A 27419-nucleotide genomic window follows, 5' to 3' on the forward strand; every position below is an offset into this window, starting at 1 on the left:
AAACCGACCTCCCCAAGCTTAGAATTTTCTATATCATTATCAACAATGGTGTTCAAAGCGTTCATACTAATATTACTACTAGCATGCAAATAAGGTTCCATAGGTTTTTTAATTTTCACATTAAACCATTCATGTCTTGACTCAGGAAATAGTATAAAAAGCTCACAGATGTTTTCCATTATGCCTTACTAGTGTTTAACAAGAAACAAAAAGATGCAATTGCAGGATCTAAAGGAAATATCTTCGAGCACACACACAACGGCAACAGAAAAGTACTTAGTTACCTGGGACCGGAGTGTGAGTGCCTTTTACCTTTCCTCCCCGGCAACGGCGCCAGAAAAGTGTTTGATGTCTATGGGTGCTTCTATTCTTGTAGACAGTGTTGGGCCTCCAAGAGCAGAGGTTTGTAGAACAGCAGCAAGTTTCCCTTAAGTGGATCACCCAAGGTTTATCGAACTCAGGGATGAAGAGGTCAAAGATATCCCTCTCAAGCAACCCTGCAATCACGATACAAGAAGTCTCTTGTGTCCCCAACACACCTAATACACTTGTCAGATGTATAGGTGCACTAGTTCGGCGAAGAGATAGTGAAATACAAGTGGTATGAATGAATATGAGCAAGAGTAACGGCGCCAGAAAAGTGCTTGCTGGCGTGCAGTTGATGGTAGTAATATTGCAGGAAGTAAAGATGCAGTAAAACAGTAAACAAGCGATGATTGCAGTATTTAGAAACAAGGCCTAGGGATCATACTTTCACTAGTGGACACTCTCAACATTGATCACATAAATAAATAAGTTCTCTTCCTTTGTGCTACATATACTCTTGTTTGATAATGAACACCATTCATTGTGTAGGGCTACAAGAGCTCCCTCAAGCCGGAGTTAACAAGCGCCACAACATTCGACATTCATATTTAAGTAACCTTTAGAGCATAATAGATCTTTGCAATTTAAACCGAGTACTAACATAGCATACACACTGTCACCTTTACACTATGAAGGGGGAATAAATCACATCAATACTATCATAGTAATAATTAACTCCATAACCTACAAGAGATTATGATCATAACCTACGCCAAGTACTACACGATGCACACACTGTCACCATTACACCGTGAAGGAGGAATAGACTACTTTAATAACATCACAAGAGTAGCACATAGATGAATAGTGATACAAAACTCATATGAATCTCAATCATGTAAGGCAGCTCATGAGATCATTGTATTGAAGTACATAGGAGAGAGATTAACCACATAGCTACCGGTACAACCCTTAGCCTCGATGGAGAACTACCCCCTCCTCATGGGAGACAGCAGCATTGATGAAGATGGCGGTGGTGTTGATGGAGGAGCCTTCCGGGGGCACTTCCCCGTCCCGGCGGCGTGCCGGAACAGAGACTCCTGTCCCCCAGATCTTGGCTTCGCGATGGCGGCGGCTCTGGAAGGTTTCTCGTACCGTGGCTTTTCCGTCAATCGGTATCGCGTTTTTAGGTCGAAAGGGCTTATATAGGCGAAGAGGCGGCGTAGGAGGGGCACCAGGGCGCCCTCCCCATAGGCCGGCGCGGCCAGGGGCCTGCCCGCGCGGCCCTATTGTCTGGGGGCCCCAGGCCTCCCCTCTGGCTCTCCTTCGGTGTCCTGGTCCGTCTCGGTGAATTATGATGTTTGGTCTTCGTTTCGTCGAATTCCGAGAATATTGCCCGAACAGCCTTTCTGGAACCAAAAACAGCAGAAAACAGGAACTGGCACTTCGGCATCTTGTTAATAGGTTAGTTCCGGAAAATGCATCAAAACGATATAAAGTATGAATAAAACATGTAGGTATTGTCATAAAACTAGCATGGAACATAAGAAATTATAGATACGTTGGAGACGTATCAGCGCCGACACGCACGGAATGAAGATGTGTCTCCATTAAACAAGAGAAGAATGTCTATCCCTGCAATCACAACTAATGCAGCTAGAGTGACGAAGTGAAGTGGGTTGCCCTAGAACCTAGGCAGATAAAACTAAATACCGATGCCTTGTTCCATGAAGACTCTTGTTCAGGTGGAATTGGAGTTGTCCTTTGGGATTATCAGGGGAACCTTCATCGCTGCATGTACCAAGTTTCTTCCACATGTACCTTCTGCAGTTATGACAGAAGCTATGGCAATGAGAGAGGCGTTATTGATAGCTCAAAATTTAGCACTATTCTATTGAGGTTTTTAAGTATACTATTATTCATATTGTCACTCATTTCATGCTCCAGCTAGATACATCTATGTCCCATCTCGGGGGTTCTGAAGCTCTTCCCGGCACCCTGCCAGAGGGGGAAATTGTCGCCGGAGGCATCTACATCGCCATGCCCCGCCTTCGAAGTGATGTGTGAGTAGTTCATCCCTGGACTATGAGTCCATAGCGGTAGCTAGATGGTTGTCTTCTCCAATTTGTGATGCATGTATAGATCTTGTGAGCTTCCCTACATGATCAAGATCATCTTTATGTAATCCTACATGTTGTGTTTGCTGGGATTCGATGAATATTGTATACTATGTTGAGGTCGATTATATATTCATGTCATATGTTATTTCTGATCTTGCATGCTCTCCGTTGCTAGTAGATACTCTGGCCAAGTAGATGCTTGTGACTCCAAGAGGGGGTATTTATGCTCGACAGTAGGTTCATGCCTCTACTAATCTGGGAGAGTGACAATAACTTCTAAGATTGTAGATGTGATGTTGCTACTAGGGAGAAAACAACAATGTTTTATTCGACGGTAACTCTATTGTTTAGTTTACACACATTGCTTAATGCGATAATCTGTTGCTTGCAACTTAATACTGAAAGGGGTTCGGACGATAACCAGAAGGTGGATTATTAGTCATAGACGCGGTTGAATTAGTCTATGTATTATGTTGTAATGCCCAATCAAATCTCATAGTAATCATGTTGTCATGTATGGTCGATATTCTATCAATTGACCAGCTATAATTTATTCACCCAACATGCTATTTATCTTTATGGAGAGACACCTCTAGTGAACTGTGGACCCCGGTCCTTTCTTTACACTAATAAATTCAACCACTGCAATTCTGCTATGTTACTTACTGCAAAAGCTCTGTTCTCTTTAATTACTGCAAACATCTCTTTCCACTCGATACGTCTAATCCTTTGTGTTCAGCAAACCGGTGAGATTGACAACCTCACTGCAAGTTGGAGCAAAGTACTTTGGTTGTGTTGTGTGCAGGTTCCACGTTGTTGCTGACGCCGGTAGTGCGTCCTGCCACTAGTCAGCTAGCAACACCTTCAGAAGTCACGCCTTTCTCCTACTGGTCGATTAAACCTTGGTTTCTTACTGAGGGAAAACTTGCTGCTGTGCTCATCACACCTTCCTCTTGGGGTTTCCCAACCGCTTCCACAATAACACTCAGCAAGATTGTCTGGCGTCATCACCGGAGCACCATCACTCCTCGACGGTTATCTCGTTCCTTTACCTTGCTCTGTGTTACTTGTTTCACCTGTTTTCCTTTGTTCTTGTATCATCGAGGTTGTCCACTTTGCATTGATCTCCTTTATTTTGTTGCATAAATCCTAAAACTTGAAAGAAAAAACTAAAAAATTGTTAATTCTATTCTCCCCTCTAGTTGTGACAGCACCTTCCAGCCTTGCTCATACCAGTGTGTAGTAAGAGAAATATGCCTCCCATTTCATTTCCATAATTAAATTTATTCCTTGGTATATGAGGCTGGATATCATTGTACAATCAATTCTCCAATGAGCACCTAAATTTCATTATACATCATGCAATCCGATTTCCCGAGAGTAGTAGCCTGCTAGGAACAAAAGAGGAACTAAAAATTAATTTCCCACAAATATTTCTAAAAAATTCCTGTGAAATGAAGTGAACACAAAAAAGATTCCACCAATATACTAGAAACATGAGATGCTACAATCCAAACGCATGTTTAATTAGAAGGGACTCTTATTTTATTGCAATAAAAAATTGGACATAACCAAGTCGCCAGAGGGATATGCTAGGAAACACACAGATTGGAAGTCGTAGGGAAGGCATCGAGTTGTATGGGCTTCTCCCGACGGTGAGCTCATGTTAATCTCGTGGCGAGTGGATGAGAAAGGTTGGGAGATATGCAAGTCAAGATCGAGAGTTAGGCGTAGATGGCGACCTGCGCGTCGAGGAGGAGCAATACACCAACAAATTGCATCGGGGAGGAATGGTGCAACACCGGGCGGGAGCTCTGAGTCGCCCCACCGACGCAATTTTCTCCCATGGTCAGCGTAGGAGCTCGAGGCACAAACACGATGGAATGAGGACCCTAGCGACGCATGATGGCTTGTTACTATTGTATTTAGAAACATTTGTTGAGTTTTTTTGGGGATATGCAAGGAGAGGAGGGCGGACTTGTGTGTGGTTGGGAAGAAAGAGAGTTTCTTGCATTGGCGCAGTTGCATAGCTGGGAACTTCTAGTTGTTGAGTTAAAAAAAAGAATCTCATCGTTCAAAATTTGAAGAAGTTTATTCTATTATTATTATTATTATTATTATTATTATTATGAGGGGCACACGCCGTTGCTATCCAACTGAAATAAAATAGCATGCGTGGTGTAGTTAGTTTTTGCGGTTGCATTACGCGTAATTAGTTACAAGTGTGACGGCAGATATTTATAACAGATTTTACCTTAACAGTAAAGACTTGTTAAACATGTAAAATGGCGTCGCAAAGAGAGCTAACTAAGTGAAACTAACTTATGACATAAATCGATTCGGAAAGAAAAAAACTTAGGCCATAATTTTTTCCCTTCTCCTGGGACAGAGATTCGGTGCAGATGGGCACTAGGGATCTTGTTTGTAAAAAAATAAATGAAAAATCATAATTTTAAATTTTAAAAAATTCCAAAAAAATCCGCATCCTAAAGAAACAATTTTGGGTGCCGTTTGTCTTTTGGGCCGAAACCTACCGATATAACCGGGCTGGACTCAATAAATTTGTTGTTCATTGTGGCTACTTTTGCCCACCCGATCCGGCAAGCGGAGATGAGACACACATTTGTCTTCCCACCCACACGCGGAAAAAAACGAGAGCAGACCGGAGACGAGACCAGCGAACCAACCCAAAGCACACGCAGCCGGAGACGAGACAGTTGATCCCTCTTCCTCTATCATTCGTCTCGTCTTCTCTTCCCCTCCAATCCCCCCCCCCCCCCCGTCGCCTCCCCCACCCTGCGTCAACCAAACCCTAACTCCAAATCCCTCATCGCCTCTCGATCTCGCCGCCGCCGCCGCAACAGCCAAAACCCTAACATCCTTCTCCTCCGGTAATTGCCCTCCCTCGTCTCCCCCTCCCCCTCCCTGATCCCCTGTTCGTCTCGATTTGATTTGGGCGTGCCGTCTCGTCTGGCCAAACCACTCCTAGGCGCGGCTTGGACCTGGCCCATGCCTAGGGTAGGTGTGGGGCCACCAGGCACCCCACCAACCTAAATCCTCCGCCTATATAAAGCTTCCGACGCAAAAACCCTAAATATATTAGCCTCCGCCCACAAAAAGTTCCGTAGCTCCGCCGCCATCGCAGACAAGATTCGGGGGACATAAGTCTCTGTACCGGCACCCTGTCGGGATGGGGAATTGCCCCTGGAGCCATCTCCATCGACTCCACCGCCATCTCCATCGCCGTTGCTGACTCCCATGATGAGGACGGAGTAGTTCTCCCCCGGGGCCGAGGGCTCTACCGGTAGCTATGTGGTTTATCTCTCTCTCTCATGGTGTGATCTTTATGTGATCATGAGCTTTGTATCTAGATGTCGTTATGCTATTCAAGCGAACTTTACTTATGTGATCTCCGGAGACTCCTTGTCCCACATGTGTAAAGGTGGAGTGTGTGTGCACCGTGTGGGTCTTTTAGGCTATATTTCACAGAATACTTGTTCGCTGAATTATGATTTGAGTTGGATGTTGATACGTCTCCAACGTATCTATAATTTCTTATGTTCCATGCTAGTTTTATGACAATACCTACATGTTTTATTCATACTTTATAATGTTTTTATGCATTTTCTTGGACTAACATATTAACAAGATGCCACAGTGCCAGTTCCTGTTTTCTACTGTTTTTGATTTCAGAAAAGCTAGTTTACAAATATTCTCGGAATTGGATGAAACAAAATCCCACGGCCCTATTTTCCACGGAGTGTTCCAGAAGACCGAAGAAGAGTCGAGGAAGGCCAGCAGGGGGCCCACACCATATGGCGGAGCGGGGGGCCCCACTGCCGCGCCGACCTATGGGGAGGGAGCCCCTGGCTCCCCCGACGTTGCCCTTTCGCCTATTTATTCCTTCGTCCCCGAAAACCCTAGTACGGAGAGCCAAAATACCATAACAGTTCCAGAGACGCCGCCACCGTCAACCCTATCTCGGGGGGGGGGGGGGGTTCAGAAGATCTCCTCCGGCACCCTGTCGGAGAGAGGAATCATCACCGGAGGGCTCTACATCACCATGCCCGCCTCCGGACTGATGCGTGAGTAGTTCATCCTTGGACTAAGGGTCCATAGCAGTAGCTAGATGGTTGTCTTCTCCTATTGTGCCATCATGTTTAGATCTTGTGAGCTGCCTATCATGATCAAGATCATCTATTTGTAATGCTACATGTTGTGTTTGTTGGGATCCGATGAATATGGAATACTATGTCAAGTTGATTATTGATCTATCATATATGTGTTATTTATGATCTTGCATGCTCTCTGTTGCTAGTAGAGGCTCTGGCCAAGTTGATACTTGTAACTCCAAGATGGAGTATTTATGCTAGATAGTGGGTTCATGTCTCCATTGAATCTGGGGGAGTGACAGCAACCCCTAAGGTTGTGGATGTGCTGTTGCCACTAGGGATAAAACATCAATGCTTTGTCTAAGGATATTTGTATTATTTACATTACGCACAGTACTTAATGCAATTGTCTGTTGTTTGCAACTTAATACTGGAAGGGGTGCGGATGCTAACCCGAAGGTGGACTTTTTAGGCATAGATGCATGTTGGATGGCGGTCTATATTCTTTGTCGTAATGCCCTAAGTAAATCTCATAGTAGTCATCATGATATGTATGTGCATTGTTATGCCCTCTCTATTTGTCAATTTCCCAACTGTAATTTGTTTACCCAACATGTTATTTATCTTATTGGAGAGACACCACTAGTGAACTGTGGACCCCGGTCCATTCTTTTACATCTGAAATACAACCTACTGCAACCATTGTTCTCTTTTGTTTTCTGCAAGTAAACATCATTTTCCACACCATACGCTTAATCCTTTGTTTTCACCAAGCCGGTGAGATTGACAACCTCACTGTTAAGTTGGGGCAAAGTAGTTTGATTGTGTTGTGCAGGTTCCACGTTGGCACCGGAATTCCTGGTGTTGCGCCGCACTACACTCCTTCACCAACAACCTTCACGTGATCTTCATCTCCTACTGGTTCGATAACCTTGGTTTCTTACTGAGGGAAAACTCACTGCTGTACTCATCATACCTTCCTCTTGGGGTTCCCAACGGACGTGTGCTTTACCGTCATAAGCAGATGTCTCTATGAAATTATGGTGTGTTAGTACCGCCTATGAATGCTCAAAGTGCAGCGCGGGGTGTTCATTAGTACTTGGGAATACATTTTTAATGTTTGCTTTTGCAGACCTACGAAGTGGATTAGTGTTCGTTATCCAGCCGGAGAGTCTTTTAGAGTAGCATAGTGAAGTTCTTATAGTTATATTCCTTTATGATATCATTGTTGAGAGTGACCACTAGTGAAAGTATGATCCATATACCTGTTTCCAAACATCGAATCACCGTTTATTTACTATTTTACTGCATGTTTACTTGCTGCCATATTTATTTAAAATTGTTATTATTACCACTCATATTCATCAATATCACTTGCATTTTACTATCTCTTCGCCGAACTAGTGCACCTATACATCTGACAAGTGTATTGGGTGTGTTGGGGACACAAGAGACTTCTTGTATCTTAATTGCAGGGTTGGTTGAGAGGGATATCTTTGACCTCTACCTCCCTGAGTTCGATAAACCTTGGGTGATCCAGTTGGGGGAAGTCTTGAACCCTGGTTCCATTAATCAAATATGCTGAAAACCATAAGTGACATGTCCATTAATGGATTAGTGTGTGAAATACCTAATATATGCATAGAAATCCAAGCAAATAATTTATCAGTCATAGAATTTTCCCATGAAATGAAGTGAACACAAAAAAGATTCCACCAATATACTAGAAACCATGAGATGCTACAATCCAAACACATGTTTAAATATCATGTATAACAAAATCAGGAGGGGCTCTTATTTTACTGCAATCAAAAACTAAACATAACCAAGTCGCTAGAGGGATATGCTAGGAAACAAACACACATCGGAAGTCCTAGGGAAGGCATCGAGTGAGCTCCTATTAATCTCGTGGTGAGTGGATTAGAAAGGTTGGGAGGCAGGCAAGTCAAGATTAGAGAGTTAGACGTAGATGGCGACCTATGCGTCGAGGAGGAGCGATACAACGAGAGATTGCGTTGGGGAGGAGTGGTGCGACGCCGGGCGGGAGCTCTGAGTCGCCCCACCGATGCAATTTTCTCACATGGTCGGCGTAGGAGCTCGAGGCACAAACATGATGGAATGAGGACCCTAGCGACGCCTCATGGTTTGTTACTATTGTACTTAGAAACATTTGTTGAGTTTTTTTTTGGGATATGGAGGGAGAGGAGGGCGGACTTGTTTGTGGTTGAGAAGAAAAAGAGAGTTTCTTGCATTGGCGCGGTTGCATAGCTATGAACTTCTCGTTGTTGAGTTAAAAATAATAATAATCTCATCGTCCAAAAGGAACTATTTCGGTTTGCCGGTTTTTCTTTTGGGCCGAAACCTAGCGATACTAGCGGGCTAGACTCAAGAATTCTGCTGTTCATTGTCGCTAGTTTTGCCCACCCGATCCGGCAATCGGAGAGGGGAGACACGCATTTGTGTTCCCACCCACACGCGACGCGAAAAAAAGGAGAGCAGACCCACCCGATCGGGTTGATCCCTCTTCTCTCTGTCATTCGTCTCGTCTCGTCTTCTCTTCCCCTCCAATCCCCCCCGTCGCCTCCCGCACCCCGCGTCCGTCAACCAAACCCTAACTCCAAATCCCTCCCCGCCTCTCGATCTCGCCGCCGCCGCCGCCGCAGCCAAAACCCTAACGCCCCTCTCCTCCGGTAAGCGCCCTCCCCCGTCTCTCCCTCTCCCCTCTCCCCTCCCCTCCCTGATCCCCTGTTCGTCTCGATTTGATTTGGGCGCGCCGTCTCGTCTGCCCCCGCGGGTTGATCTAAGGCCGGGGCGGAATGGGACCGCTGCTCGTGGGCGCGCGCGGGCGGCCGCCGCGCGGAATTTGGCAGGGGGCCCTGGGCGCGGTGCCGCGCTACGGGATGGGATCGCGCGTTTCGGAGGCCTGGCCGCGTCGGAGACCTGTGGGCTTTACGGAGGCGCCTGCGCCTCGACCCACGAGCTCGGATAATTATGTGAATTTCCCCAGGCGGATGGAGTGGCGTCCTTGGATTCCAGGGGCTCCTCTCTACGCTGTCATGTATTTGGGGAAACCATGGTGCTGGGCTGTTGTGCTGGGCTGTTCATGGGAGGAGAATTTTCCCCTCTGTTGTTGCTGGTCGACGATTAGGCAGGCGCTTGATTTTCGATGGCCGCGGGAACGCCGCGAAAGCTGGTTTAGACCTACTGGTCCAATAACAAACTCAAATGGCGAAACTACTTGCTGTCATACGTTACGAATCTAAGTATGTCGCTAGCTTTGTCGTTACCACGTGGGATGCTTCTCTTCCATTAGTTGGTTATTATGATAAATAAACAAGCACAATTTAATGTTGTGAGAAGAAAGGTTTTGATAGGTCAAGCGCAAGTAACGCCGTATCACATCTTATCTAGATGCCAGCCATGTAGCAAGCTACATCCGCGACGGTTACCATGCAAGCGGCTTACGTTCCTGTTTTTAGCGGCTTATCAGGCTTTTTTAATTGTTGTCGCAAGAGCTGGCTTAGAGCTACTGGTCCAATAACAAACTCAAAACGGTGAAACTGCTTGCTATCATCCGTTACGAATCTAGTATGTCGCTAGCTTTGTCGTTACGTGTGGGATGGTTGTATTCTGTTAGCTGATTATGATACGAGCACAATTTAATGTAGTAAAGAAGAAAGGTTGTGATAGGTCAAGCGCAAGTAACGCCCTATCGCATCTTATCTAGCTGCCATATAGCAAGCGAAATCCGCGACGGTTACCATGCAAGCAGCTTACGATGCTGCTTTTGGCGGCTTATCGGGCTTTTTAATTGTTGTCGTATTAGGTCTAATATAGATGCCAGTGAATTAATTTTTTATTGTAACGTATGCGTGGGTCAGCCCCGCTGTTTGGAACTTGTAGACTAGGGGTATGTAGGCACATACCGACACTTTGCAGCTTATTTACTTTCTACTTTTTAATTAAAACTGGAATTGATGTCCTCAATTCATGGTTACAACTTCCCTCTTGGCCTGTCGCAAATAATTTAGTACTTTCTTGCTCCGTTATGTATATTCATAATACATGTTTCTCATTCTTGTGGATGAAATGGAAAATGTTGCATCATTGGATATTCCAAAACAAATTTGAACTGTAATATGAAGGATAGCCATTGCCCCCTTTTAGCTTTATCTGTCTAAAGTTACTTAATAACAAAAAGTTGCGTATGACACATTTTTTTTTCTAGTCAAGTTTGTTCTCATTGTTTAATTCGAGAGGTTTTTCTGTACTGCAATAGCTTTCATTAATATTGAGATGCATATGCATTAGCTATGTGGAACATCTTTTTATTTATAACCACTGACTGGAGAGACGCCTAGTTTCCATTTTGAATCTTTCTGCTGTGTTTGAGAGAGCAAATCTTTCCTGGTTTCCTCAATAGCTAGGATTCTCTTCTCTAATGAACTCCATTGGGTCATGGCGAATACTTTCCAAATGTAGCTAATTAAGCTAGTTTTATCTAAGCATGGACTGTAATGCATACTGACCAGCAATTTAGTTTGAGGACATCTAGTAAATACTGGGGCAGTCGCTTGATCTTAATAGGTGTTTCTTGGCTCTCTGCTATCCACTTTTGTCCAGTCGAAAATCACATATCCACTGATCCTTGAGCAGGCATATGATGATTATTGAAATGACAATTTCTTAATCAACTATATGTACAGTTCATATACATTGTAACCTTTTGTTTACATTAAAGGTCTGCTTAGATGGGTATATGGCATGTCTTTCGTTAGAAAAGAATCTACATCGATATGTTCCCAGAGTGATAATTATTTTGTTGAAACTTTACTGCAGGTAAGCAACAGTTCGACCATTTGTTGGAAATGCCGTCTGCATCCAAGACCAAGGCAAAGGATAGGGCAGCTGCTTTTAAAGCAGCAAAAGAGCAACCTAAGGTTCCTGTGAAGCCAGTGGTGAACGGTACAGCTGCAAGTACTTACAACAACCTCTCTGGAAAATTTCATCTTCTGGAGCCGTCATCCTCTTTACCGGGTAGTCAGGGTAACGACAAATTGAGGAATATGGATGAAATAGATGAACATTCTCGTAGCTCCCATGGTACAGGGGACTTTGATTGTGCCTCAAACAATGGTAGCTGTTCGGGTGAGTCAGAAGATACAAAGGAAAAATCAACCGGCACTGCGTCTCGAGTGGACTCTATTCCTGGATGTGATCTTGATAAACGCGAAAAGATCAGACAAAAGAATGAGAAGAAGCATCAAAGGCAGAAGGAGAGGCGTGCCCAGGAATTACATGAGCGTTGCAAAGGATACCTAATGTCCAGAAAACTGGAGACACTTGCTCAGAAACTTGTTGCAATGGGTTTCTCATCAGATCAAGCTACGATGGCCCTTATACATAATGAAGGCTGTCTTGAGGAGTCTGTTGCCTGGCTCTGTAATTTTGATGGCAGCGAGGAAACGAAGCAGCAGGTTGCAGATCATCAGTCTGCAGCTAATTTGAAAATAGATATAAGTGACGAGATTGCGAAGATTGTGATCCTGGAGGCAAAATTTAAGTGTACAAAGCAAGAGGTTGAAAGGGCTGTTGTTACTTCTGAGGGTGATCTAGAAAAGGCTGAGGAGGCCTTGAAGACACAGAAGCAAGAATCAGCAACAACTGCTTCTAAGCCTGAAGGGCCAGGTGATTCAAGTGGCTTGGTTATCAAGCAGCAGGTCATGCTTGCACAGAACCTACCAAGGCCTCAAACAAATGGATTTTCCTCAGTAGGGACTCAGCAAATGAGGAGAGACGACAAGGACCTAAACTACAAGCTTCTGTTAAATGGTAATGGTCCAAAGGAACCTGCAGTTAAAGGTTTTCAACCATTGGCTACACCAATTAAGCCAGACATGGCCCGTCAACAATTTTTTCAACCCGAGAAGAGGCGGCTTAATGCCAATCCGGTTCCATCTGTTCCTTATGTGACATCATCTCCTTCGCCCGTTGCAGTGCCTCAGATGAAGGCAGAAACACGGCATTTGGCAGCAGGCAGTGAGATGAAGAGTGCAATGCACAACGGAGGCTTGCGAGAGTCGGTAGTTGTAATGCAGCGTCCTCAATCTGCATCTGCCAAGCAAAGCCTACCCTCCACAAGTCATAGTATGTTTGCATCAGAGCCACCGTCAAGGGAATGGTACTTGAATGGCCCATCAAGTGTTGATATGATGTTGAATGGTGGTTTAGGGCATAGCCTAAGGAATATGAGTTTGGACAACGTTAATTCTGCCAAGCAGTTCATGCATACAAACCACCAACAAAGTTTTGTTCCCAATCCTGTAGAGCTGGCTGCTAATGGTTGGGGTGGTACATGGGGTTCTGGAGGTACATCATCTTCCCAGGCTGGGGCGCCGCCACATGGTATGTCGTTTAGAGGAGGTTGGAGCTCATCCGAGTCCTCTTCAACTTTATCTCATGCTGATTGGAGGACGAATGCGCCAGCACCTTGTGACTACACCTCAATAGATTGGAGCCTCGACACAACTTTGATAAACCCTGCAGCAAAGAGCGAATGGCTATCAGACACATGGTCAACCATGTTCATGGGTGGCAGATCCACAAGGCCTTCCGGAAACCTTGGTGTCGCAGGCGTTAATGGGTTGCATGAGAGCAATCTTCCAATGGATCCTGCTCCATCACCCCGTCCTTATGAGTGGCCTTCTTTCTGCAGGGGAGGATCTTCCTAGTTCCCCTACCCTGTAGGTAAGAAGCCATTGAATAAGAAAAGTAAAAGATGTCATTTGTTTCTCTTGTTTTTTGTCTCGTTGCAGTTGGTCAAAAAGTTTTACTTCTTGTGTATTGAACTGTGCTTGTGTATCTTTGACTGTTGGCCGAGATAAGTCTTCATTCTATGAAATCGTTGTGCATGAGAAAATGAAGAAAGAAATTATAGTTATCTTTGCTGAAATGGATGAATGCCCTCAACCCACCTGACAGCATTGTCGCTCTTAAACAAATAGGCAACTTACGGTTTTGTAGGCATACAGTCCTTGTTTATAATTTCTTGATGAGGCCATACTAATAGAAATTTAGAATACTTCCCTAACAACTTGGACCGTGCATCTTATCTATCTGCCAAAAAGGAGGAAAGTAAGGATTTCCATGATTGTTCTGTTTGCCCTGAACTAGTTTTACAAACAGTATTATGAGTGAGGCTCACCTGTCTTGTTTTTGTATGCGTTTCTAGCAATATGATGCCTGTTTTGATCCTGAACCATTTGGGAGCACGTGTGCATTTAGCTGCAGATATCTGAGCAAGTTGTTCAGACGAGGCCTTTTGTAACAGCTAATTCTGTCACCATTCTAGAATGCTAGTGTGACCCTAGAGCCAGATCTGTTTCATTGGCATACTTAACCAGCCTTCCTGACGAAGTTGGTCTTACTATTGTACGAGTACTAATTTTGATATGCTTTTTTATTGCAGTGGTGCTTCTATACCGAATAAGCACCATCCTTGTTTTTTCTTAAAAGAAAATCGACTGGGTTGAACATGGGGCATGATCCTTTCGTTGTATGACGGACTTATTTGGTTGATGATCTGTTCGTACAGGGCAGTAGTTATTCTTTGGTTATTTGAAGATCTAGGGAGCGTGTTCTTAGGACATGCCCAATGCACTGCCCTAAAGCTACCGCCTCACACTTTTAATTAGGTCCGGGTGGTTCAAAGTAGGTTCGGATGAGGAGGCAGCCTCCTCTTCAGGAAGTGGGATCTTAAGTCTTAAAAGCATGCTTTTTAGAGAGAGAAAGAAATACATAGTGTCATATTTGTGGGGTTCCTTTTTTTCTATTAAAGTTGTAGATTCCATTGAAGATATAAAATTAACCATGTTGTCTCTGATAACTTTTTACATGGAGCAGCTAGTTGTGTATGCCATTATTGCTCATGCTCTTAGACTGCCGGGTATAAAACTGGCAGCCAAAGCGACTGGTGTGGTCGGAAAATGCGGCCTTCTTCATCACCAGTAAAAAGCCCGTTGACTCCGGAGCAGTACGGAGAATAAATTTGCCGAGCCAAACATTCTGCTCCTTTTTGAAATACAAACATTCCGTTCGCTCTGCCAAACTTCTGCAGCCACATGAGTCTGAAACTCTGAATACGCCTGTCCGTTTTCTTCACATTCCACAGCTTGACGGGACTACTTACTACTGGATGAAGCCTAGTTGATTGATCCATCGCCCATTGCCGCTGCCTACGAGCTAGCCAGCGGCCGTCATTGACTCTTATATTCGCTCCTGACAATGCGCCCCAGGATGTCGGCATGGCAGGCACGATTGCGGCGCTGCGGGGGCACGCACGTCCTCTCGCTTCGACGAGCATCGATTCGTACCTAGTACCTGGACTCGTACTGCCAGTACTCAACATTCCGACGCCGCAGTCCTGAAAGCACTGTGCGGAACATGCTGTCTCCGAAGCTTTATTCGGTCCCTGATAAGGTGTGCCTATTCAGGAGCATGTCCGATGATTTCCTTGGGATTTTACCAATTCTTTTATCTAAGAGCATCTCCAGCCGTGTTCCCAAAGCGGCCTCCAAAGAGCGTCGGATCGAACGTCTGGGAGACGTGTTTTTTTCGTGCCGCGTTTGGGGACGTCGCTCCCCATCCGCGTCCCCTAAACACGGCCCCAAAACTTTAAAATAACGCATCTGCTTTTTTGTATTTTTATTTTAATAGATAGAAAATTTGTAGGTACGGTGAAGACTTCGAAAAATATAAACTAATTTTCAAAGCGGTTCAACATAAAAAAATTATATATAAAAACTTCGAAAAAATAAACTAATTTTTAAACTACTTCTTCTTTGATGGCCTCACCTTGTCGTCCTCACGGTGGCGCTTCCTGCTCGTCACATCTTTCGAAGAGCCGGCTTCGTTCGACGCGTCGGAGGAACTTGTGTCCCCCTCGTCATCGACGGTGCTCGCCGGCTGTGCCTTCGCCTTCGCTTTCACTTTCGCCTTCGCCCGGGTCCTTGCCTCCTTCTTTGCCGTCGCCGCCTCCTTAGCCTCTTCCTCCTCCTCCTCCTCCTCCTCGTCGGCCTCCCAATCCTCCTCCCGGCTGTCCGTCGGCGGGGAACCAGAGCTGCTAGGCATTGCAACTCTATCCCACCAATGGGGCCATCCCGACGGCTTCCCCTCGCTGTCGGTGTCCGATGGTAAAGAGAGGTTGCTCATTGCCAGAGAGGAGAGGAGAGATGAATGGCACCGACCGGTTGTAGATCGGAAAGCACATACGTAGGGGTCTTAGCGCGGATGAATGGCGGCGCAGATATCGAAGAGAGCTGCGGTTGCTCTTCTGTGGAGTTTGCGCTCCATTCCGTTCGTGAGTCGTTGACGCGTCGGTCCCGCCACTCCTCGCCTCGCTTCTCGCTGTGTCCGGTGTGCCCGGACCGTCCCATGTGGACCGGGGACGGGCTCGGGGCGCCGGACACCGTATTGGACCGCGCCGGATGGAAAGGGCCTTTGGGGCGCGCGGCTGGGAACGAAATTTTGTCCGGCGCGCCCCAAATCTCTTTGGGGGCCGCTTTGGAGGATGAGGCTGGAGATGCTCTAAATGGTTTTTTTTTTCAAACTTTAGAGCACTTATTCCCTTCCAAACTTTTAAAACTTCTATGGCATTTTTGATCACGTCGTGCTGGATGGCTTAACTGAAGTAATGGTTTAGTCGTTTTTGTTCAACAAAGCTAAGTGTTATTTAAGTTGACTAGTTTGCAAAGATCTTGTACCCTCTAAAATTGTTTCAGACCTTCTGGGTAAGAAAATAGGTAGGTCATGTCATTTGGTATGGCTAGATTCAAAGTCATTTTTAACACATATTTTGATGAAACTTGCCAACCAAAGTGACGTGTTCCCCATTTCAGCTAAGCCATCCAGCATGACGTGGCCAAAAAAAGACCATAATCTTTTTAAAGTTTAGGGAGCGACCAAAATGATATAAAGTTGATAGCGGACAGAACAGAGAAATCAAGAACGAGTTTCAGATTGTGGCTCCCTGCCCCGGCGTCGCTCCCGCTGGGGCGACTCGGGCGGCGTCCAAACCCTAGCGCCGCCAGGCCCCTCCTCCCACCTTTCCCCCTCCCTTGCCGCCACCTGAGGTGACCGCCGTAAAGCCGCGTGGCTGCTGAGGACGGTGGCGGCGAGAATCTCGTCGCTCCGCTTCGATGTGGAGGACTCCAGGACCGGGACGGCGGCCCTTCAGGCGAGGTGATGGCGCGCGTGGCAGGCGTTGGCGCGGGTGACTCTGGCTGTCGGCCGCGACCACTTGGGAGGTTGGAATGCGGCGGGTGGCGGCTGCGGTATGGAGGCCCCCTCCCCGTCAGATCGAGGTTGTTCCCCCTCTTCTCTCTCTCTCCTCCCTGATTTTGGCTTAGCGGCTGCTTGCTGCTTGCTCTGGAATGCGGAGGGAGCTGGTGTGTGGCTCGGGACCGGGGGAAACTCTAGGTTGGCTGGCCCGGCCCAGCGACAACGGTGCCTGCGGGCGCCGTTCTTCCTCCTTGGAGGAGTGGCTGGGGTCCCCTGTCTCCACCCCAACCAACCTCCCGGGTGAAAGCCCAAAATCTATTAGATTGGGCGGCGTCGACGTGCTGCACACCGTATCCTCCTTGGAGGCGTCGCCTGGGGAGTGTGATGCTCGGTGAGGTTGAAGGCGGAAAATTTGGTCTCGTGCAGTTGCTCCCGGTGGCTTTCCTACTTCTCTCTGGTCGTCCTTAGGCCGTGGCGGTTTGGCCGGTTTGGTGTGCTCCCCCTTCTTGGTGGTCGTGTTCTGGGGCTGCCTCAGAGCTCAAGTTCAGCACTTCCCCAGCTCTCGGGTGAGCTTTTCCCATGACCGATGGTTCGACACCTTCAAGCCAAGGCGAGAGGGTAGGGGCCCTCTTCGGTGTGGGAACCAGAATGTGTTTTGGTGCTTGCAGTTCAGGGGGCCTTCCTCGCTCATGAATCTCCATCCTGCTCTTTGGCAGTGCCTCGTCGCGTCTTCACTGCTCGTTGCATTCGGTGCCGGAGAGTTGTAGTCTTCGCTTTGCAAGTCCCTTTGGTGCTTGCTAGTAGTGTTGAGTTGTAAGCCTTTCAGGGTGTGCCCTTGTACCGTTCGGCCGTTGTGTTGTGTTGTGTGTGGGTGTGTTCGGTTCGCCTCGTGTAATCCCTAGCTGGTTGATGACTTTGTTAATTTAAAGCTGAGCTCCTAGCGAGCCTACTGTTTTTAAAAAATGGTATAAAGTTTGACGAAGTGTCATTTATAAACAACTACGCCTTTCTGGCACGAAAAGAGAACAGCACGCGTTACACGATTTTCTGAGATGAAAGGTCGAACAAAACCTAGCTGTGCGTAGGCGCGAACATTAACTGTGCACATACTACAAAACAAAATTAGGACCTGTAGGATGTTCGCCCTCGTTCGACCACGGATGCTCCACGACTCCACTGGAATATATGAGGCTACGCGTAGGGGATCCAACTTTCAGAAATCCAGCGATAACGCGGGAGACTTCCTGTGCGATTCTACGAATCTCCGATTCGCAAGAGAGCATCGTGTCAATGGTTCCTCTTTGCGTCACGTCCATATGAGAGAAGCGACGATGGATAAATGCCTCTTTGATTCGGACGAGCGAAAAACACCGAGTAAACGTCCGTGTCTCTCTTCAGAAAAAAAGGCAAACTAGTGTATGAGCCTTGTAGCATCTTGTTTTGTTCGAAAACCAGTGGTGTGCTTGGTAGGCTAGGTCTTCTTTTTGAAGCGGCGAGGAGAAGATTTGGGGCGGCGAGGAGAAGGTTTGGGAGCGGTGAGAGATTGGGACGAACCGCAGGGCCTCTTAATGTACAGCGGCGGCAGCGGGTGGTTACACGCAATAACGCCGACGCGGACGGCCACACGGCCATGCACGACGAGACGCGTCCCTCCGCCGCCTGGGAAAACTGTGACGCCATTAACGTCGCTTGACCAAAGGTAGGCGACGGGGTTTTAGGCTTCCGAGCCGCTGACGGGTCAGGCTTGCGTCGCTTCGCCTCGCTTTTCGTTGTGTCCGGCGTCCCCGGTGTGTCCCCTGTGGGTCGGGAACGACCTCGGGGCGCCGGACACCGTATCAGGCCGCGCTGGACAAAAATCGATTTTGGGGATGCGGCTGGAAACGTTTTTTTGTAGGTGCGCCCAAAATTGTTTTGGGGACGTTTTGAGGGAGGTAAGTGGAGATGCTCTCAAACTCTCAAAGGCCGTATCGGACGGAGCATGCCCGATTTTTATGAGCATTGCAATCCTGTTTATAGATATGTTTCATGATGCTTATTATTAGTTTGTTGGTATCTTTTTCATGATTGACACAACTATTAGATGACTTTATTTGCATTTATCTTATTATGAATTGCTTAAGTATTCGTCCATATAATGAGAATATTTACATCATATGAGTAAATGTGTTCATGAAAGTTCTTTTGTCACACTCAGTTGTTAACTGAATTGCTTGAGGACAAGCAATAAGCTAAGCTTGAGGGGAGTTGATACGTCCAAAACGTATCTACTTTCCCGAACACTTTTGCTATTGTTTTGGCTCTAATTTGTGTATTTTGGATACAACTAACACGGACTAACGTTGTTTTCAGCAGAATTGCCCTGATGTCTTATTTTTGTGCATAAAATCAACTTTCAGGAAAATCCCCGGAAATAATTGCAATGAGCCTATTTTTACAGAAGACCCACGGAGCCAGAAGATGTGACGGAGGGGGGCAACGAGGCGCGCACACCACGTGGCGGCGCGGTGGGCCCATGGCCGCGCCGCCATATGGTGAGGCCGCCTCGGCCAGCCCCCGACGCTCCCCTCTGGACTACTTAAAGCCCTTGACCTAAAAACGCACGGGGGTTCGACCAATTTTCCAGAAGACATCCAGAACTCCGCCGCCATCGCGAAACCCAATCTCGGGATCAGAAACTCCGTTCTTGCACCCTGCCGGGACGGGGAATTGGAGGAGATCATCGCCATAAAAGTGCAAAGAAACCTATAGAACCTGAAGAACAAATAAAGGTTGAACCTGCAATTGCAATAGTTAAAGATCTTGTGACTGAAAATGTAGAAGATGGTCATATTATTTTCTGTGAAGATGCTTCTAATATTGTTTCGCATCCTAATAAGTCTAGGAAAGCTAGTGTTTCTATGCTCTCTGTTAGAATTGGTGATCATTGTTATTATGGTTTATGCGACATTGGTGCAAGTATTAGTGCCATTCCTTATGAGCTTTATACGGAGATTATGCATGAAATTGGTTCTTGTGAACTTGAAGATATTGATGTGGTTATTCGGCTAGCTAATAGAGAAACTATCTCTCCTATTGGTATTGTTCGAGATGTGGAAGTTCTATGTGGTAAGATTAAATATCCTGCTGACTTTTTGGTACTTGGTTCTGCTGCTAGTAAGTATTGTCCTATTATCTTTGGTAGACCTTTTCTAAATACTTGTGGAGCTGTTATAGATTGCAAGAAGGAAAAAATTGTGACTAAATTTGCTGGTGAATCTTATGAGTTTAATTTCTCTAAATTTGCCAAAACTCCTTATAAAGCTGAATTGCCTAATAATGATTTTAGAGTTGAACAATGTGCGTCTATTGCTCTTGCTCCTAATAATCCTTTGCAGCAACATTTGGAGGATAGTGAGAGTGAAGTCTTTAGGGAAGAAAGGAATGAGCTTGATGAAATTTTCCTTCGTCAACCTATTCTTAAACATGACTTGCCGGTTGAAGATTTAGGTACAACACCACCACAAAAGGAAGATCCTGTTTTCGATTTGAAACCATTGCCTGATAATCTTAAGTATGCTCATATTGATGATAAGAAAATATATCCTGTTATTATTAGTTCTAAGCTTTCAGAATTTGAAGAAGAAAGGTTATTGGAAATACTGAAGAAACACCGAGGAGCTATTGGCTATACTCTTGATGATTTGAAGGGGATTTCTCCCTCTATTTGCCAACATGCTATCAATATGGAAGATGATGCAAAGCCTGTTGTTGAACATCAGCGTCGTGTAATTCTGAAGATGAAGGATGTGGTAAGGAATGAGGTATTAAAACTTCTTGAAGCTGGTATTATATATCCTATTGCTGATAGTAGATGGGTTAGTCCTGTGCATTGTGTTCCTAAGAAAGGAGGAATGACAGTTGTGCCTAATGATAATGATGAGCTCATCCCTCAAAGAGTAGTTGTAGGGTATAGAATGTGCATTGATTATCGAAAATTTAATAAGGTTACTAAGAAAGATCATTACCCTTTACCCTTTATTGATCAAATGTTAGAGAGGTTGTCTAAAAATACTCATTTTTTCTTTCTTGATGGTTATTCTGGGTTTTCACAAATTGCTGTTAAAACTAAAGATCAGGAGAAAACCACTTTCACTTGTCCCTATGGAACTTATGCTTATAGACGTATGCCTTTTGGTTTATGTAATGCTCCTGCTACTTTTCAAAGATGCATGTCTGCTATTTTTCATGGCTTTTGTGAGAATATTGTAGAGGTATTCATGGATGATTTTTCTGTCTATGGGAATTCTTTTGATAATTGCTTGCGAAACCTTGATAAAGTTTTGCAGAGATGTGAAGAAACTAACCTTGTTCTTAATTGGGAGAAATGCCACTTTACGGTTAATGAAGGAATTGTATTGGGACATAAAACTTCCGAGAGAGGTATTGAAGTTGATAGAGCTAAAGTTGAAGCAATTGAGAAGATGCCCTATCCTAGGGATGTTAAAGGTATTCGTAGTGTTCTCGGTCATGCTGGGTTTTATAGGAGATTTATTAAAGATTTTTCTAAGATTTCAAAGCCTCTTACTAATCTTATTCAAAAAGATGTACCTTTTGTTTTTAATGATGATTGTAAGGAAGCTTTTGAAACTCTAAAGAAAGCCTTAACAACTGCTCCTGTAGTTGAACCTCCTGATTGGAATTTACCTTTTGAAATTATGTGTGATGCTAGTGATTTTGCTGTAGGCGCTGTTCTTGGACAGCGAGTAGATAAAAAATTAAATGTTATTCATTATGCTAGCAAAACTCTTGATGCTGCTCAAATAAATTATGCTACAACTGAAAAAGAATTATTAGCTGTAGTCTTTGCTTGTGACAAGTTTAGATCTTACTTCGCTGATTCAAAAGTTACAATTCATACTGATCATGCTGCAATTAGATACCTTATGACGAAGAAAGATGCTAAGCCAAGGCTTATTAGGTGGGTGCTTCTTTTGCAAGAATTTGATTTACATATTATAGATAGGAAAGGTGCTGATAATCTTGTTGCTGATAATTTATCTAGATTGGAAAATATTGCTTATGATCCTGTTCCTGTTAATGATAGTTTTCCAAATGAACAATTGGCTGTAATAAAGGTGAACTCGCGAGATAGTCCTTGGTATGCTGATTATGCTAACTTTATTATATCCAAGTACTTGCCTCCAACCTTTTCAGCTCAGCAAAGGAGGAAATTCTTTTATGACTTGAGGCATTATTTTTGGGATGACCCACACTTATATAAAGAAGGAGTGGATGGTATTATGCGAAGATGTGTTCCTGAATATGAACAACAAGAGATATTGAGTAAGTGTCATGGTAGTGTTCATGGAGGACATCACGCCAGAGATAGAACCGCGCAAAAGGTTCTACAATCAGGTTTTTATTGGCCAACTCTCTTCAAAGATGCAAGAAAGTTTATTTTATCATGTGATGAATGTCAAAGGGTTGGTAATATCTCCAGACGCAATGAAATGCCTATGAATTATACTCTTGTTATTGAACCATTCGATTGTTGGGGATTTGACTTCATGGGTTCTTTCCCTTCTTCAGAAGGTAACACTCATATTCTTGTCGCTGTTGATTATGTTACTAAATGGGTGGAAGCTATACCCACAAAAAGTGCTGATGGTGAGACTTCTTTGAAAATGCTTTTAGATATTATTTTTCCTAGATTTGGAGTACCTAGATATATTATGACTGATGGAGGTTCTCATTTTATTCATGGTGGTTTTAGAAAAACTCTTGCTAAATATGGTATTAATCATAGAATTGCTTCTGCTTATCATCCTCAAACTAGTGGGCAAGTAGAATTATCAAATAGAGAGATTAAATCTATCTTGCAAAAGACCATTAATAAATCTAGAAAGAACTGGGCTATTAAATTAAAGGAAGCACTATGGGCTTATAGAACTGCTTATAAAAATCCTATGGGTATGTCACCGTATAAAATGGTTTATGGGAAAGCTTGTCATTTACCTTTAGAACTAGAGCACAAAGCTTATTGGGTTGTAAGAGAACTAAATAAAGATCCTAAACTTGCCGGTAAGTAGAGATTGCTACAATTGAGTTCTTTAGATGAATGGAGAAATTAAGCTTATGAAAATGCTAAACTCTTTAAGGAGAAAGTTAAGAAATGGCATGATAGAAGAATTATCAAAAGATAATTTAATGTTGGAGATAAAGTCCTATTGTATCGGTCTCGTCTCAGATTTTTTGCAGGGAAATTACTCTCAAAATGGCAAGGACCATATGTCATTGTGGAGGTGTATCGTTCAGGGGCAATTAAAATTAGTTCTCTGCAAGGTGGTGCCACACAAGTAGTGAATGGACAAAGGCTCAAGCATTATATCTCTGGAGATTCTTATAATGAAGATGTTGATGTTATCCAAGTGGTGACTCCGGAAGCTTTCATCAAAGGTCAAATTGACAGTTCTGCAGAGTTCGACTTTGAATAGGTAACAGTACTGGTAATAAAAAGTCCGCGTTTAACTTTCCGAACTATGTTTTTGCTATTTTCGGAAAATATGAAAAATTACGAGATCGAAACGGAGTGGAGGAGACGCACGAGGGCGTGCCCCCATAGGCCGGCGCGGGCCCCAGCCTGGCCGCGCCGCCCTATGAGGACATCGCCTCGTTGTCCCTCTCCGACTCTGGTTCGACCTGGTACTTTCCTTCTGTCGCGAAAATTTCTGCTATATAATCCCCCGGACTCCTGGAGGTCCGTATATCGTTTTCTTGTCGTGTCTTATTTCGAGCTGTTTTCTGCCAGGATTTGTTTTTGATCTAGAAGCACCATGGTCTCCAACAACAAGGACAAGGAGCCTTTGGAGGAAGATATTTAGGATCCCGATTTGAAGGAAGAAGTCGAGAGCAGGGATGAAGAAGAAGTTGAGGAAGCTTCGCGAGTATACCCGCGTGCCACCGTCGCAAGCATAGGAGTGGTGACAAATCCGTCCAATAGCAAGAAGAGCGCACAGATTAGCACCGGAGGAGGAGTTCCACGTCACTACCTAGCTCCAAGGACATCTCCTCCAGGCACCTACAAACCCTTCCACATTCTAATTCATAATAGTCAAACTGAAAGGGTTCCCAAGGCAGTATTGCCTAGCAACTGGGATATAGATCGTTCTAACACTGCAGGAAAGATGACGCCTGAAGCTGAAGAGTGGGGAAACAACTCTAAGAGTTGGGACTCGCCGTCAGATATACTTCTTAACCGCGTCGAGCACAATTCGGAGATGATCCGCAACCTCATGTACAAGATTGATGAGCTAAAGGAGCTTGTTGAGAAGCTTATCAAGGATTCACCACCACCACCACCGAAGGAGTAATTCATCATCGGTATTGGCATCCCGTTGGTTTGTTCCAAGCTTGGGGGAATGCTGCGGTATCACATCATCACTATCTTTTACCTTTTTATTATCAAGTAGTGTTATATCATGAGTAGGGAAGTTATCATATAAGATGTGTTGCGGTATGGAAGTATCTCTCTTTAGTTGGTTATCTATGTATCCCTTGGTGTGAGTTATCGTTATGGAATATTAATGAGAAGTCTTCTCATTTACATATTGCACATCTTATTTTAGTTTGCAATCTCTATTATGTGATTGATCTTGTTGTTAGTATTGGTATCACTTTGGGAGCATTGATTAAATCTATTTGGTTTTGGCAAACTTAGCATTGGTCAATAGCAACAACACTTTGAGTTTAAGTAGAGAACAAATACATGTAGATATGTTGTTTCATTATCTTTCTTTCTTGTTAGCCATGAGCTTAGTATTCTGAAGTTAAAATTGTTTGTGCTTACAAGAAAGATGCATGATTGTTTCTATCACATGTATATTTGTTTGTTTCCCTCAACTCTTATGCTTGCTAATCAACCTTGCTAGCCAAAGACCTGCATTGAGAGGGAATGCTTCTCGTGCATCCAAACCCTTAGACCAAACCTATGCCACCAGCGTCCACCATAACTACCTATTATGCGGTATTTTGCGCCATTTCAAGTAAATACTTCATGTGCTACCTTTAAACAATTCAAAAGTTATCATCCCTTATTTGTGTCATTGTTTTATAGCTCATGAGGAAGTATGTGGTGTTTTATCTTTCAATCTTGTTGGGTAGCTTTCACTAATGGACTAGTGGCTTCATCCACTTATCCTATAATTTTACAAAAAGAGCTGGCAACGGGGTTCCCAGCCCCAATTAATTAACTCTCATTAATAATCCTCTTCACATGTTTTGCTCTGATTCATCAGTAAGCAACTTAATTTTGCAATAGACACTCCTCCATGGTATGTGAAATGTTGGAAGGCACCCGAGGATTCGGTTAGCCATGGCTTGAGAAAGCAGAGGTTGGGAGGAGTGTCATCCTTAAATAAACTAAAATACATGTGTAAACAAAAGAGAAGAGGGATGATCTACCTTGCTGGTAGAGATAACGTCCTTCATGGGAGCCGCTCTTTGGAAGTCTGTTTGGCAAGGGGGTTAGAGTGCCCACTACCATTCGTTGACAACAACAAACACCTCTCGAAACTTTACTTTTATGCTCTCTATATGATTTCAAAACTTGAAAAGCTCTAGCACATGATTTAATCCCTGCTTCCCTCTGCGAAGGGCCTATCTTTTATTTTCATATTGAGTCAGTAAACCTATTTCACTCCATCTTAAGCAAGCAATTGAGTTGTTGTGATCCAACCATCTATATTGTGATTTATTTAATCATGCCTTTTATTTCTTTCTTGTTTAGTACAAGTTTTATCTGAATGAATATAGCTTTGAAGATTATCGATGATTATGAGGAGATTATTATGATTGAATATGCAAGTTTTGCTATAAGCTTTGATATAAGAGCGCTGCTCGATAAATAAGTACAATCTGTTAAATGTTCTCTGACCAAGAACGAAGTTTGCCATCACCAATTATGATTTACTATGCACCTTTACTTGTGATTTCCTTTTACTTGTTTCAAGTTGAATCATATTGGGAAGTTGTTCACTAGAATATCTTGTGTGAATTAATATGATGCTTCTTGTCCGTATTTTATTTATCGACTCTTCACTCCATAAACATGTGGTCTTGTTTACTGAGTTCAGTTTCGCTTGGGGATAAGCGAAGTCTAAGCTTGGGGGGAGTTGATACATCCATTTTGCATCACTATTTTATATCATAATTTACTGTTATTCATTGATATATTTCATATTAGGAGATGATACTTATGTTATTTCATCTATTTTGCATGTTTTATGATTATTGGAGAATCGCGCACCGGAGTCAGGATTCTGCTGGAAAAAGCACCGTCAGAATGCAATATTTCGGGAGATCAGCAATTGACGGGAATTATACGGAAAATCCTATTTTTCCAGAAGACGGAGGTAGCCAAAAGGAGGAGCCGAGGAGGGCCGCCATGGGCCCCCCTCATAGGCCGGCGCGGGCCCTGCCCTGGCCGCGCCGCCATGTGGGGAGGGGGCCCACGACCCCCTCTGGCCTCCTCTCCTTCGCGTACTTCTTCGTCCCGAAAACCTAAGCTCCAGAGGGTAGTCGCGAAGAGTCACAGCCGCCTCTGCGGGGCGGAAAACACCAGAGAGAAAAGAGCTCTCCGGCAGGCTGAAATCCGTCGGGGAAATTCCCTCCCGGAGGGGGAAATCGACGCCATCGTCACCGTCATCGAGCTGGACATCATTGGGATCATCATCACCGCCATCTCCACCGCTGCACCTCATCACCGCTGTAACAATTAGGGTTGGATCTTGATTGTTTGATAGGGGAAACTCTCCTGGTATTGATTTCTACTTGTTATTGATGCTATTGAGTGAAACCATTGAATCAAGGTTTATGTTCAGATTGTTATTGATGACCCACAAGTATAGGGGGTGTATCGTAGTACTTTCGATAAATAAGAGTGTCGAACCCAACGAGGAGCAGAAGGTGTTGACAAGCAGTTTCGATGAAGGATTCACTGGAAATGCTCACAGACAAGTATTCAGGGGGTTTTGATATAGCAGGTAAATAAAGTACGAGTAAGTAAAGTGCGAGAGAAATAATTGCAGCGAGTGGCCCAATCCTTTTTAGCACAAAGGACAAGCCGGTTTTTTTTACTTATAATGACCAAACGTTCTTGAGGACACACGGGAATTTAGTCTAGTGCTTTCGCTTCATATAGCTGATTAATCTTCATTGTTTTGATAAGTGTTATGTGGGTGAACCTATGCTAATGCACCGCCCTTCCTAGGACTAATACATACTTGTGATTATACCCCTTGCAAGCATCCGCAAATACAAGAAAGTAATTAAGATAAATCTAACCACAGCCTTAAACTCTGAGATCCTGCTATCCCTCCTGCATCGATATACCAACGGGGGTTTAGGTTTCTGTCACTCCGGCAACCCCACAATTAGCAAACGAATACAAGATGTATTCCCCTAGGCCCATAAAGGTGAAGTATCATGTAGTCGACGTTCACATGACACCACTAGAAGAATAACACCACAACTTAAATATCATAACATTGAATATTACCCAACATAATTCACTACTAACATTTAGACTTCACCCATGTCCTCAAGAACTAAATGAACTACTCACGAG

General features: G+C 44.3%; 1 protein-coding gene across 1 annotated transcript; it reads left to right on the plus strand.

Annotated features, from left to right (window-relative positions):
• Positions 1-9069: 9069 nt before the first annotated feature.
• On the plus strand, positions 9070-13439 carry LOC127314319 (uncharacterized). The gene is made up of 2 exons (XM_051344778.2): positions 9070-9228; positions 11378-13439. The coding sequence occupies exon 2, from the start codon at positions 11407-11409 to the stop codon at positions 13267-13269; it is 1863 nt and encodes a 620-aa protein (XP_051200738.1). The 5' UTR covers positions 9070-9228; positions 11378-11406; the 3' UTR covers positions 13270-13439.
• Positions 13440-27419: the final 13980 nt, after the last annotated feature.

This window comes from Lolium perenne, chromosome 1, assembly GCF_019359855.2.
Source record: "Lolium perenne isolate Kyuss_39 chromosome 1, Kyuss_2.0, whole genome shotgun sequence".
Classification (NCBI taxonomy): Eukaryota; Viridiplantae; Streptophyta; class Magnoliopsida; order Poales; family Poaceae; genus Lolium; species Lolium perenne.